The following is a 14,997-nucleotide window of genomic DNA, read 5'->3' as shown; positions in this document are numbered from 1 at the left end:
GCAGAGAAATAGAGCTGAGGAATGGAGATGGGTTAGGCTGGGGGGATCAGGCTGGGCCTCCCATGGTGGTGGTGGCTCAGTGGTCACGCTCCAGACCAGAGACTCGGACTGAGTTCTCAGTGTTCCTGGAAGGGAGCGGAGGAACTTCAAGAGTTCTGCAAAGGAATGCCGTTGATTTTTTTTTTTTTATGATAATGCTAATTAGGAAATGCTTTGCATAATTCACTGGTGTAATCAACACAATTAGCCCTGCAATCACCCAAACCTCTTAGACCAGCCTGGAGCATCTCTTAGACCACCATTAGCTCTGAAAGCATCTCCTAGACCATCTCTCCTTCAGTTCCCTTGCCAGATTCACTCTCCACAACCTCTCTGATATGGAAACCTGAGCGATGCGGACACCAACAAACCACTCACCCTCAAACTTCCATTTGGTTCCGCCAGTGAGGAGCCCTGGAAATAGAGGAAGGTGGGTGGGTGGGTGTGTTTATTCTCCAGATTCCCTCCCTGCAGGCTGTGTCCAAAGTCATTGATTTCTCCCAGGGAGGATCTCTTCACAAAATCCTTCCTGATAAGATTCTGTTAACTGCTCCCTCCACCCCCACCCCAGGTATTCTGCCAATGATCTTTTGAAAGAGTTAAAAAACAACAACAACAACAACTCTTGTACTATCCAAATTGTGTGAACTATTTAATTTCTGCTGGGACCCCGGTTGATAGAGACTTTTTTTTTTATAGTTTTCTCTTATAATTTTGTTTCCGCGGGCACCATTTAGTCTTTCTTTAGTTTTCTGATATTCTTTGAAAGTGTTTGATTTTGCCTAAACTCCTTTATTAGATGTGTAGATTAATCATTATTATTAACAGGTATTTGTATCTTTAGCTCTCTGGTTGCTGGGATCCACAGGTAGGTTGCTAACGGAAGTACAGGCTGAGAGGAAATAATTCAGTTTCTTTGGAGGTTGGATGTGAAAAATGAGTAAAGAGGATGGAGCTCTTCAAGTGAAGCAAATGGTCATCAGACTGGGTTCTATACACACACACACACACACACATACACACACACACGGAGTGCCCAGGTAGTAGAATGGGCTTGGCTGGATAGAATTGTACCTTTAGTAAGTGAGATGTTTGGCCATAGGAATTCAGCTACTTAGGGGACTACAAACAGAAAGTTTCCACCCTGTAGGAATTATTTCACTAGTAAGTCATCAGATAAAATAGTGGAGCTTCAGGTAACACTGGAGTTTATTCCAGGCCACCACAAGTGTAGGGGTAGGTCTCAGGATCCATAGACTTTGTCCCTCAATATTTTGAGCTGTGGAGCCAGCAAAGGGATTGGGCTCCCTACTGCTTGGTTCATGCTGTCAAATTGCCTTGTAAAATTTAATATTTCAGTCTTGTGATTAGGCTACCATCTTCCAGAACCATTAAATTTTGATAATTTTAAATAAATAGTTGCTATGATTATTTACATTATTAACTACATAAGAAGTTTTTTTTACCAATTTTTTAAGAATAAAAGTAAATTAATTTAAAAAATATTCTATGACACATTTCATTTTCTTAACCACTTCTTGGAGTTTGCCTTCTAATTTTTTAGACCAATCCCTGGTCTTAGGAAGCGCATCTCAGTAATGGACAGTAACAACTAGATCCCTGTGTAGTTTCTATAAAAACCCCTTTACCTGAGAAAACAATATTTGCAAACATATGCTTGACCCATTTCAATTAGAAGTAACTGTCCTTTAAGAGTATCAGTCTTTTAAGTATCAATGCAGCCCATCAGCTTAGTTCCATATTCTGGGAAAAAGCACATTTCATTTTTTTTTTAAAGATTTTATTTATTTGAGAGAGAGAATGAGAGAGAGAGAGCACATGAGAGGGGGGAGGGTCAGAGGGAGAAGCAGACTCCCCGCCGAGCAGGGAGCCCGATGCGGGACTCGATCCCGGGACTCCAGGATCATGACCTGAGCCAAAGGCAGTCGCTTAACCAACTGAGCCACCCAGGCGCCCTGGGAAAACGCACATTTAATGTCAGATGCTACAGGCTGTATTGGTTCCTTCAGGTAGCTTTAAAAATGCGTGAGCTCTTCAGTGCTGAAGACAAACATAAATTCTCTGAGTTCACAGATCTGAGAACTGTTGAGGAAATAATTTTTTTTTTAATTTCTTTTTTATTTTTTAAAAGATTTTATTTATTTATTTGAGAGAGAGAGAATGAGAGACAGAGAGCCTGAGAGGGAAGAGGGTCAGAGGGAGAAGCAGACCCCCTGCCGAGCAGGGAGCCCAATGCGGGACTCGATCCAGGGACTCCAGGATCATGACCTGAGCCCGAAGGCAGTCGCTTAACCAACTGAGCCACCCAGGCGCCCCGAGGAAATAATTTCTTATTTAATGCCCTAAAGTTTATGCGCAGCCAGTGACCACATTTTAAAACAATGTATTTTTTCCCAATGTAAATTTCCAGCAGTCGGCAAGTACTCAGCATGGGTGATAGATGTTGCTTCCCACTTGGAGAATAAAGAGCCCATGGGAAGCCCCTGTGAGATATTACTTAATTATCTCCTCTGAGAAAAGATAAATGTCCCTGAATACAAGAGAGCAGTGAAACCAAATTTTGGAAGTAAAGACCATTAGGGATAAGTTTTCTTTGTTTGTTTGTCTGTTTTGTTTTACAGTTGCTTTTATTTTAATAAAAATTTCCATGGACACTCTTAACACTCTTAAAGTCATCACCTACTTAGAATCCAAAATATATAAAGAACTTTTAAAACTCAACACCCCAAAACTGAATAATCCAGTTAAAAAATGGGCAGAAGACATAAATATGCATTTTTCCAAAGAAGACATACAGATGGCCAATAGACACATGAAAGGATGCTCAACATCACTCATCATCAGGGAAATGCAAATCAAAACTACAATGAGATATCACCTCACACCTGTCAGAATGGCTAAAACCGACAACACAAGACACAACAGATGTTGGCAAGGATGTGGAGAAAGGGGAACTCTCTTGCTCTGTTAGTGGGAATACAAACTGGTACAGCCACTGTGGAAAACAGTATGGACATTCCTCAAAAAACTAAAAATAGAGCTATCCTACAATCCAGCAATCACACTAGTAGGTATTTACCCAAAGAATACAAAAATACTAAATTAAAAGGATATACGCGCCCCAAGTGTCCATCAACTAATCAATGGGTAAAAAGGAAGTAGTGTGTGTGTGTGTGTGTGTATACATATACATACATATAATTACTCAGCCATAAAAAGGAATGAAATCTTGCCATTTGCAGCAACATGGGTGGGCTAGAGAGTATTATGTTAAGCAAAATAAGTCCGAGAAAGACATACGATACCTTTTCATTCATATGTGGAATTTAAGAAACAAAACAAATGAGCAAAGGGGGAAAAAAAGAGAGAGAGGCAAACCAAGAAATAGACTTTTAACTATAGAGGACAAACTGATGGTTACCAGAAGGGAGGTGGGTGGGTGGAATGGGTCAAATAGGTGAAGGGGATTAAGGAGGGCATTGGTTGTGATGTATAAGAGTATTGAGTCACTATTTTGTACACCTGAAACTAATATTACATTGTATGTTAGCTAAGTGCAATTTAAATAAAAACTTAAAAAAAGTCATCACCTACTCAGTTTTCTAGTTTCTGAGACAGTATTTGTCAGTGCCAAATTTTTCTCTTCCAATATAAACTGCCTTCCTACTCTTTCAAAACTCTAGGCCAAGAGAGTATAAAAGTTGCTATAATGTACTGAGAATTCATTGTTAGAAATTACAATAAAAATCCAGAGCATGCAGAAAAGAAAGCCTGAGTTCATGTTCTTTATCTTATTTTCCTATAGTCACAGGACCTAATTTTATTGCTCTAATATGGTAATTACATGCATGATTGAAGTGATAATATGCTTTTCACTTATTCATTTAGTCACAAAACATTTATATGCAAAGCACTGTTGGTGATGCAAATATTAATAAAATGCAGTCCCTACTCTTGAAGATCTGTCATATACAGGAAATGAATCAGGCATATAAATAAGCATATGAGCTGAAAGACACTGATCCACTTGAGGTAGATCATGTTTCTCAAAATTGTGCATAATTATAACCCAGGGCAGTTGTTTAGAAATGCAGATTCCTGGACCCAGCTCCTTTAGTATGCCAGAGAGATATAGGGTCCAGAAATAAATCTTCATTTGTTTTTATTTTTATTTATTTTTTATTTTTTTAAAAGATTTTATTTATTTGTTTGATAGAGAGAGACACAGCGAGAGAGGGAACACTGCAGGGGAGTGGGAGAGGGAGAAGCAGGCTCCCATAGAGTAAGGAGCCCAATGCGGGGCTCCATCCCAGGACCCTGGGATCATGACCTGAGCCGAAGGCAGACACTTAACGGCTGAGCCACCCAGTCGCCCCAATCTTCATTTATTTTTAAAGATTTATTTATTTATTTTTGAGAAAGAGAGAGAGAGCAGGGCGAGGGGCAGAAGGAGAGGGAAAGAGAAACTTAAGTGGACTCCCTGCTGAGCACGGGGCCGGAGCTCAATCTCATGACCCTGAGATCACGACCTGAGCTGAAACCAAGAGTCGGCTGTCCAACCAAATGCACCACCTAGGTTCCCCAAATCTTCATTGCTAATAACTACTCCTAAAAGAACTTTGATACCCATGGTCAAGGATGCCCTTTGAGAACTGGAATCAGAGTAGAGGGTGAGAATATTATAGAAGGGAGTAGATGTGCAGGAAGCTGCATTTGAAATAGAGCCAGAAGGGTTGGGGTGCCTGGGTGGCTCAGTTGGTTGGGTGTCTGCCTTTGGCTTGGGTCATGATCCTTGGGTCCTGGGATCGAGCCCTGTGTTGGTCTCCCTGCTTCGTGCGGAGCCGGTTTCTCTCTCTCTCTCTCTGCCTCTCCCCTAGCTTGTGCTCTCTCTCTCTCTAATAAATAAATAAAATCTTAAAAAAAAAAAAAAAAAGAGCCAGAAGGTCTGCTGAGAAGTGGATGATTGGGCCTGGAGACCAGGGCCCAGAGAGAAAGGGGGGTAGCAATGTGCCTTGGTGAGGAAATGGGGTAGACAAAGGCATGATCTGCATTCTCCTTACTTTCATTTTTATTATTAATTAGATGTTCCAGATCCACCAGAAAACCTACAATTGTCTGAAAGACAGAACAGGAGTGTTCGGCTGACATGGGAAGCTGGAGATGACCACAATAGCCATATTAGCGGTACGGAGGACTTGGGATAACTATGCTCCTTACACTCCTGAGTCAAAATTAATATTCAAGCCATTTTTTTTTTACCACAGTTGCTAGATTATCCTTCTTAAAACATCCTTTAAAACTTTTATACTGTGTGTAAATGTTAGTGTAACTTAAAAATACTAAATCCATTCTAATGTTTTTGATTTTTTTTTTCCCTATGCTTCTACTTTCTACTGCCAGAGTATATTGTTGAATTTGAAGGAAATAAAGAAGAACCTGGTCGATGGGAGGAATTGGCTAGAGTCCAGGGCAAAGAAACAATAGTCACACTATCTTTGGCTCCATACGTCAGATACCAGTTCAGGGTCATAGCCGTGAATGAAGTAGGGAGAAGCCAACCCAGCCAGCCGTCAGACCATCATGAAACACCTCCAGCAGGTATGTGGCTTCTCATATTTTCTGAGAAAATATTTTAGTTTTCTCCATATTTCAACTTCTTTAGAAAAAGACTGATAGTGTGGTATAAGGTTTTATTTTTTTATTTTTTAAAGATTTTATTTATTTATCTGAGAGAGAGAGAGAGCGGGAGAGAGATCATGAGCAGGGGGGAGGTGTAGAGGGAGAAGCAAACTCCCCACTGAGCAGGGATCCCGACGCAGGACTGGATCCCAGGATCCTGGGATCATGAACCCAGCTGAAGGCAGACGCTTAACTGACTGAGGCACCCAGGCGCTGAAGGTATAGGGTTTTAGATTTCTCCTCCTAGAGAGCTTGAAAAGTTCTGTGAACTGACAGCACACAAATATTCAAAGTACATCAGATTCATAAGCAGTATATATGTTTGATAGAGAGCAGGAGATTACAGGGAGGTATATGGGCAAACATTACTCTTTGAGTTATTTGTGATAGATAAGTATCAAGTTAAAATCAGATATCAAGTATGTTATAAACTGAGGTTGAGTATATAGAAAGTCAGCTTTCTCCCTTTTTCTTTTTATTCAACTTTCTTTTTTTTTATGATTTTTTTTTATTTTATTAGGTTATGTTAGTCATCATTAGTTTTTGAGGTGGTGATCCACGATCCATTGTTTTCGTATAACACCCAGTGCTCCATGCAGTACGTGCCCTCCTTAATACCCATCACCAGGCTAACCCATCACCAGGCCCCCCTCCCCTCTAAAACCTTGTTTGTTTCTCAGAGTCCATAGTCTCTCATGGTTCATCTCTCCCTCCGATTTCCACCCCCTTCATTTTTCCCTTCCTTCTCCTGATGTCCTCCATGCTATTCTTATGTTCCACAAATAAGTGAAACCATACGATAATTGACTTTCTCTGCTTGACTTATTTCACTTAGCATAATCTCCTCCAGTCCCATCCATGTTGATGTAAAAGTTGGGTATTCATCCTTTCTGATGGCTGAGTGATATTCCATTCTATATATGGACCACATCTTCTTTATCCATTCATCTGTTGAAGGGCATCTCGGCTCTTTCCACAGTTTGGCTATTGCGGACATTGCTGCTATGAACATTGGGGTGCATATGGCTCTTCTTTTCACTACATCTGTGTCTTTGGGGTAAATACCCAGTAGTGCAATTGCTGGGTCATAGGGTAGCTCTATTTTTAAATTTTTGAGGAACCTCCACACTGTTTTCCAAAGTGGCTGTACCAACTTGCATTCCCACCAACAGTGTAAGAGGGTTCCCCTTTCTCCACAACCTCTCCAACATTTGTTGTTTCTTTCCTTGTCCATTTTTGCCATTCTAACTGGTGTAAGGTGGTATCTCAGTGTGGTTTTGATTTGAATTTCCCTGATGGCTAATGATGTTGAACATTTTTTCATGTGTTTGTTAGCCATTTGTATGTCTTCTTCAGAGAAGTGTCTGTTCATCTCTTCTGCCCACTTTTTGACTTGATTATTTTTTTGGGGGGTATTGAGTTTGAGAAGTTCTTTATAGATCTTGGATACCAGCCCTTTATCTGTAGTGTCATTTGCAAATATCTTCTCCCATTCTGTGGGTTGCCTCTTTGTTTTGTTGACTGTTTCCTTTGCTGTGCAGAAGCTTTTTATCTTGATGAAGTCCCAAAAGTTCATTTTTGCTTTTGTTTCACTAGCTTTTGGAGATGTATCTTGAAAGAAGTTGCTGTGGCCGATGTCAAAGAGGTTACTGCCTATGTTCTCCTCTAGGATTTTGATAGATTCCTGTCTCACATTGAGGTCTTTCATCCACTTTGAGTTTATCTTTGTGAATGGTGTTAGAGAATGGTCGAGTTTCATTCTTCTGCATGTGGCTGTCCAATTTTCCCAGCATCATTTATTGAAGAGACTGTCTTTTTTCCATTGCATGTTTTTTCCTGCTTTGTCAAAGATTGTTTGACCATAGTGTTGAGGGTCCATATCTGGGTTCTCTATTCTGTTCCATTGGTCTGTATGTCTGTTTTTGTACCAATACCATGCTGTCTTGGTGATCACAGCTTTGTAATATAGCTTGAAATCGGGCAACGTGATGCCCCCAGCTTTGTTTTTCTTTTTCAACATTTCCTTGGTGATTTGGGGTCTTTTCTGATTCCATACAAATTTTAGGATTGTTTGTTCCAGCACTTTGAAACATGTCATTGGAATTTTGATCGGGATGGCATTGAAGGTGTAGATTGCCTGGGTAGCATAGACATTTTAACAATATTTATTCTTCCGATCCATGAGCATGGAATATTTTTCCATCTTTTTGTGTATTCTTCAATTTCTTTCATGAGTGTTCTGTAGTTCCTAGAGTATAGATCCTTTACCTCTTTGGTTAGGTTTATTCCGAGGTATCTTAGGGTTTTTGGTGCTATTGTAAATGGAATTGTTTCTTTAATTTCTCTTTCTACAGTTGTGTTGTTAGTGTTTAAGAAAGCAACTGATTTCTGTGCATTGATTTTGTATCCTGCCACATTACTGAATTGCTGTATGAGTTCTAGTAATTTGGGGGTGGAGTCTTTTGGGTTTTCCACATAAAGTATCATGTTGTCTGCGAAAAGAGAGAGTTTGACTTCTTTGCCAATTTGAATACCTGTTATTTCTTTTTGTTGTCTGAATGCTGTTGCTAGGACTTCTAGTACTATGTTGAACAATAGTGGTGAGAGTGGGCATCCTTGACGTGTTCCTGATCTTAAGGGAAAGGCTCTCAGCTTTTCCCCATTGAGGATGATATTCGTTGTGGGTTTTTCATAGATGGATTTTATGAACTTGAGGAATGTTCCCTCTATCCCTATACTCTGAAGAGTTTTAATCAGGAAAGGATGTTGTATTTTGTCAAATGCTTTTTCTGCACCAATTGAGAGGACCATGTGGTTCTTCTCCCTCCTCTTATTAATGTGTTCTATCACATTGATTGATTTGCGAATGTTGAACCACCCTTGCATCCCGGGGATAAATCCCACTTGGTCGTGGTGAATGATCCTTTTAATGTATTGTTGGATCCTATTAGCTAGGATTTTGTTGAGGATTTTGGAATCCATATTCATCAGGGATATTGATCCGAAATTCTCCTTTTTGATGGGATCTTTGCCTGGTTTGGGGATTAAAGTAATGCTGGCCTCATAGAATGAGTTTGGAAGTTTTCCTTCTGTTTCTATTTTTTGAAACAGCTTCAGTAGAATAGGTATTATTTCTTCTTTGAATGTTTGGTAGAATTCCCCAGGGAATCCATCAGGCCCTGGACTCTTGTTTTTTGGGAGGTTTTTGATCACTGCTTCAAAATCGTTAGTGGTTATTGGCCTATTCAGGTTGTCAGTTTCTTCCTCTGTCAGTCTTGGCAGCTTATAGGTTTCCAGGAAAGCCTCCATTTCATCCAGATTGCTCAGTTTATTGGCATATAGTTGTTGATAATAATTTCTAATAATTGTTTCTATTTCCTTGGTGTTAGTTGTGATCTCTCCCTTTTCATTCATAATTTTATTAATTTGGGTCCTTTCTCTTTTCTTTTGGATAAGTCTGGCCAGTGGTTTATCAATCTTATTAATTCTTTCAAAGAACCAACTTCTAGTTTCGTTGATCTGATCTACTGTGTTTCTGGTTTCTAATACATTGATCTCTGCTTTAATTTTAATGATTTCTCTTCTAAGGCGTGGCTTAGGCATCGTTTGTTGCTTTTTCTCTAGTTCCTGATTTGTGACCCAGTATGTGGTCTATTCTGGAGAAAGTTCCATGTGTGCTCAAGAAGAATGAGTATTCTGTTGTTTTACGGTCGAATGTTCTGTAAATATCTATGACGTCCATCTGGTCCAATGTATCATTCAAAGCTCTTGTTTCCTTGTTGATTTTCTGCTTAGATGATCTGTCCATTTCTGAGAGTGGAGTATTGAGGTCTCCTACAATTAATGTATTGTTATCAATATGACTCTTTATTTTGGTTAACAGTTGGCTTATGTAGATGGCTGCTCCCATGTTGGGGGCATAGGTATTTACAATTGTTAGATCTTCTTGTTGGATAGACCCTTTAAGAATGATATAGTGTCCTTCTGTGTCTCTAATTACAGACTATAGTTTAAAATCTAATTTGTCTGTTGTAAGAATTGCTACCCCAGCTTTCTTTTGAGGTTCGCTGGCATGGAAGATGGATCTCCATCCTTTCACTTTCAGTCTGGATGTATCTTTAGGTTCAAAATGAGTCTCTTGTAGGCAGCATATGGATGGGTCCTGTCTTTTTATCCAATCTGCAACCCTGTGCTGTTTTATGGGAGCATTTAGGCCATTGACGTTGAGAGTGATTATTGAAAGATATGAATTAATTGTCATCATGTTGCCTGTGAAGACATTGTTTTTATAGATTGTCCCTGTAAATTTCTGTTGTATATCACTCTTGGGGGCTTTCTCCTTTTATAGAACCCCCCTTAATATTTCTTGCAGGGCCAGCTTAGCGGTCACATATTCTTTCAACTTCTGCCGGTCGTGGAAGCTCTGCATCTCTCCATCCATTCTAAATGAAAGCCTTGCTGGATAAAGTATTCTTGGCTGCATGTTCTTCTCATTTAGTACTCTGAATATGTCTTGCCAGGCCTTTCTGGCTTGCCAGGTCTCTGTGGATAGGTCTGACGTTATTCTGATGTTCCTCCCTCTGTACGTAAGGAATCTCTTCCCCCTAACTGCCCTTAAGATGGTTTCCTTGGTTCTAAGATTTGCAAGTTTTACTATTACATGCCGGGGTGTTGGCCTGTTTTCCTTGATCTTGGGAGGGGTCCTCTCTGCCTCTGGGACGGGATTGTTTGTTTCATTCCCCAGATTAGGGAAGTTCTCAGCTACGATTTGCTCAAATACATCTTCTAGTCCTCTCTCTCTCTCCAGTCCCTCCGGGATTCCAATTATTCTGACATTGGAACGCCTCATGGTGTCACTTATTTCTCTGATTCTATTTTCATGGATTCTGAGTTGTTTTTCCCTGACCTCCTCTTTTCCCTTTTTATCTATTATATTGTCTTCCAGGTCACTTATTTGTTCTTCTGCCTCACTTACTCTAGCTGTTAGATTATCTAGATTGGATTGGATCTCACTGATAGCATTTTTAAGTTCTGCCAATTCAGCTTTCATTTCTGCCCTTAGAGATCTATGTTGCCATTAATTGTCTTCACAATTGCTAGCCTGAATTCCATCTCTGACATCTTGGTTATATCTGCATCCATTTGTAAATCTGCAGCATAAGTCATAATCTCTGAGTCTTTTCTATTTTGGGGGTTCCTCCTTCTACTCATTCTGTTGATGGGTGGTTGAGGGAATGTATAGAGTCCAAATTATTGACCAGAACCCAAGCAAGATGCACCTGTTTTCTAGGGACCTTAGGGTTGCTGGTCTCTTATTTTCCCAGCCTGTCTTCTGGGGAAGGGGCCTGCCCTGCTGTTACTCAGGCAACCCTGTTTGGGCGGAGTTGCCCTGCACCCCTGTGGTGGGGGATGGGCTCAGCGGGAATCAGTTTTGGGGGTTTTCGTTCTCTGGCGCCTTTCCCTGGCGGCTTTCCATGTCTCTTCCGCGAGTCAGAGCAGAAGAGACCGTTTCCAACCCTCTGCCTCAGAGCAGAGAGACCTCAGTCTGTTCTTCAGTGAGCTCTCCAGGCCACACTGTCTCCGTTTCTGTCCGTGCCGCTATAAACTGCAGCGTCCTGGGTTGTGCGCCCCTCCGCAGCGCTCCCAGTCCTGCCTCCAGGTCGGGGCACGTCTCTGCCCTTTGTGCTTCTAAAACCGCCAGCCACTCCCAGTTCGCACACGTGACCCGCCACTCTGGGTTTCCACCCCCGGGGCTGCCCTAAAGTCCTTTCCCCACTGCTACTGGTCTGTGAGTCTGAGCCCCGTCCCCAGCGCGTGAGGCTGTCGCTCACCGGTGGTGCAGGATCCCCACGGCCAGGCTCCCTCACGCTGCCGTTTATCCTCTGAAATCTGCCCGTGGAATCACGGCTCCCTGCTTTGTACCTCAAAACCAACTGCCTGCGATATTCTGTTTGTAGAGATCCAGATCTTCTTACATTTCAGGCTGGTTTCGTGGGTGCTCAGAGTGGTCTGGTAGATATCCAGCTCAATTCTGGGGACCAGTTGAAGTAGGCTCCCCTACTCCTCCGCCATCTTTCCTTCTCTCCTTTATTCAACTTTCTGAAATAAAACATTTTATTCATTGTAGGCACCTTAATCATTTCATATCATTACTTTTATACATTTACTGTATTTATTGTTTCTCAATATCTAAATAGATATCTGATACCTATCTAAATTTCCAGGATTTTTCTTTAAATCTCAAGAATGATTAATACTAAAATTTGTGTTACTTAATTGTCATTGGTCAACAATGTGATCATAGTATGGTATTATTGTTTTTTTCCCTGGGGCAAAATAAATAAGCTAGGGTATAATTTCCATATTTGATTGAGGAAAAAGCAAGAAGAGATAGTGACTGAATCAGATACTTGTGTGATTGAAATGTAAGTTGCATTTGGCACTAAAACTACACTTAGCCCTTTCTTATTAAATGGATCCATTTGAATATATTTCATGGGCACATTATCTGCTGTTACCTTTTTGTTGTCCCTAACAGTTGGCTGTTGAAATTAATACATGATAATGTTTAATTTTATTAGCTTAGAGGCAGATATTCACAACACACATTTCTAACAATAATTCTAAGAGAAAAAGGAAAGCAGGTTTAAAATTAAAACGTATATTTAAAAAGTAGGTTTAGGGGGCACCTGGGTGGCTCAGTCGTTAAGCATCTGCCTTCAGCTCAGGTCATGATCCCAGGGTCCTGGGATCGAGCCCTGCATCTGGCTCTCTGCTCAGCCAGGAGCCTGCTTCTCCCTCTCCCACTCCCCCTGCTTATGTTCCCTCTCTCATTGTGTGTGTGTCTCTCTCTCTGTCAAATAAATAAATAAAATCTTAAAAAAAAAAGGATAGGGGCGCCTGGGTGGCTCAGTTGTTAAGCGCCTGCCTTCGGCTCAGGTCATGATCGCGGGGTCCTGGGATCAAGCCCCGCATCGGGCTCCCAGCTCCGCGGGAAGGCTGCTTCTCCCTCTCCCACTCCCCCTGCTTGTGTTCCCTCTCTCGCTGTGTCTCTCTCTGTCAAATAAATAAAATCTTAAAAAAAAAAAAAAAAAAAAGGATAAAAAAGTAGGTTTAGGATTATTTTTAAAAAAGCAGGTTGAAAAACTTAAAGAGCAGTTTTAAAATGAATATCTAAAGTAAATCTTCTACTTCCCATTGAATAATAATAATATCACTTCATGCATATGATTTTACTCCTTTAAATAAAATATATATTTAAAAGCCGCCTTTGTGAGGCCATGGATGTATTAACTAGCCTTATGGTGGTAATCATTTTACAATATATACACATAAATATAAAATGTCTATCTATAGATTGGAGATATATATATATATATATATATGTACAAACACAGATCTATAAACACACACACTTATATGAAACTATTACATTGTATACCTTAAATTTACACAGTGTTTTATGTCAGTTGTCTCTCAATAAAGCTGGTGAAAAGTCTTTACAAACTGGGCCAGATAGAAATAAATGAATACGATCAAAGTTATTTAAAAATCTGATTTAGGGGGAGGTGGGATGATATGCTGATTTATCTATGGACCATAAAATTGCAAAAAGTAATTTTAATACTTACAATTTTTCAGCTCCAGAGAAGAATCCACAAAACATAAGGGTTCAAGCCTCTCAACCCAAGGAAATGATTATAAAATGGGAGGTGTGTATTCTCTAATGTGTTATACACTACTTTGTGTTCTTTTTTTCTTTCTTTTAGGTCTGCATGCTAAGTGTAATGATAGAAAAATATTTTTTCAGAACAAAGATATAAGATTTGTATGTTTTATAAATATATTTCATTTGTATATTTTACAGATCATTGTGATTAGAATGTTATGAGATATAGTTAAACGGTGGTAAATAATGTAAGGAAGGTTATACAGGTTGATTTAATTGCAATCCATTATCAAAAGTTTCAGATTCCTAGTATTTTTACAACCAATATTCTAAATCGTCTCTTGTTCAAAAAATACTGAAAAACTTTCCTAAATTTTAGTACATGGTCTAATAAATATTATGCATATCAGAAGGGTATCTGACAAATAAATAACCACTCCTTTTAAGCACTATTAAGCATTTTGTGTGCTCTTTTCTGAGAACAGCTTTGTCATTAATGCCTTTTTCTAGATATAGGAACTGAGGTCAGGGTGGTAGGCCGTCTTGCCTGTCACCATACTGCTAGAATACCACTAGAAATCAACAAACCTACCATAGGTGTCTTTGGACTTCAAATTGCACTTTTCACCCCTTTACATATTTCTATTAAAGGTTATGAAATAGACTTTTGTCTTTGAATTTGGTGTAAAATTTTATATCTGTTCAGAGAACTTTAATTGTTTTGAGTGTCATTTCTAAATTCCTTCTGTAACAATGGGTAAGTTTCTCCGCCTCTCTGTGGACATATTCATGAGCAAATAATTTAACCTACTTGAATATAGATTACCATTCAGACATTCTGATTAATAATAGACTTCCAACCTTAAATTCATTGAATTTTACATATTATTTATTTGACAGAGAGAGAGACAGCGAGAGAGGGAACACAAGCAGGGGGAGTAGGGGAGGGAGAAGCAGGCTCCCCGCTGAGCAGGGAGCCCGATGCAGGGCTTGATCCCAGGACCCTGGGATCATGACCTGAGCCGAAGGTAGACGCCTAATTACTGAGCCACCCAGGTGCCCCAAATGTAGAACATTTTTGAATTTATGTGGGAATATACTAATTTATTTCTAAACCCCTTTCCAGATACGATTTTGGGAAGAATTTTAGGATGTATAAAGTTTAGTCTGATTTTTTTTTCACTCAGTATTTTTATATCAACACTAACCCACTTTTCCCACTTCAGTGAAATTAAGTTTTGCAAATTTAAAATTGGAAAAAAATTGGTAATACACAGAATCTAAGTATATTCAAGAATATAATTTCTTTCCTTGAATTTGTGGCCACATATATTTGCTACCACACTGTCTTCATAATTGCTTAATTTATAATCTGAAATTATGTTAATATCTCATTCTTGTAGAGTGTCTGTCTTTTTCTCTCTTAAGTTCCCTAGCAATTTCCATAAGATAGATGATATAACTGGTTAGCTGAAAATAATAGTATGTAATTATCAGGTCAGTTCCTCAGAGAAGCACACCATGTTCCACCAACATCAGCTCATTAATCCTCAGCACTCCTTCAGAAGGGAGACAGGAGCTGGATGGTA

At 39.7% G+C, this 14,997-nt stretch overlaps 1 protein-coding gene across 1 annotated transcript in view; it reads left to right on the top strand.

Annotated features, from left to right (window-relative positions):
* Positions 1 to 14,997, top strand: part of CHL1 (cell adhesion molecule L1 like) — a 209,000-nt gene that overhangs the window by 173,785 nt on the left and 20,218 nt on the right. The window contains exons 18-20 of the mRNA XM_021694896.1: positions 5,143 to 5,244; positions 5,461 to 5,658; positions 13,381 to 13,451. Of these exons, the coding sequence (XP_021550571.1) occupies positions 5,143 to 5,244; positions 5,461 to 5,658; positions 13,381 to 13,451 (371 nt within the window). The remainder of the gene's footprint in view (positions 1 to 5,142; positions 5,245 to 5,460; positions 5,659 to 13,380; positions 13,452 to 14,997) is intronic.

This window comes from Neomonachus schauinslandi, chromosome 1 (genome assembly GCF_002201575.2).
Source record: "Neomonachus schauinslandi chromosome 1, ASM220157v2, whole genome shotgun sequence".
Taxonomy (NCBI): Eukaryota; Metazoa; Chordata; class Mammalia; order Carnivora; family Phocidae; genus Neomonachus; species Neomonachus schauinslandi.
Note: the sequence above shows the minus strand (reverse complement) of the source record. Positions and strands in the feature narration are given on the sequence as shown.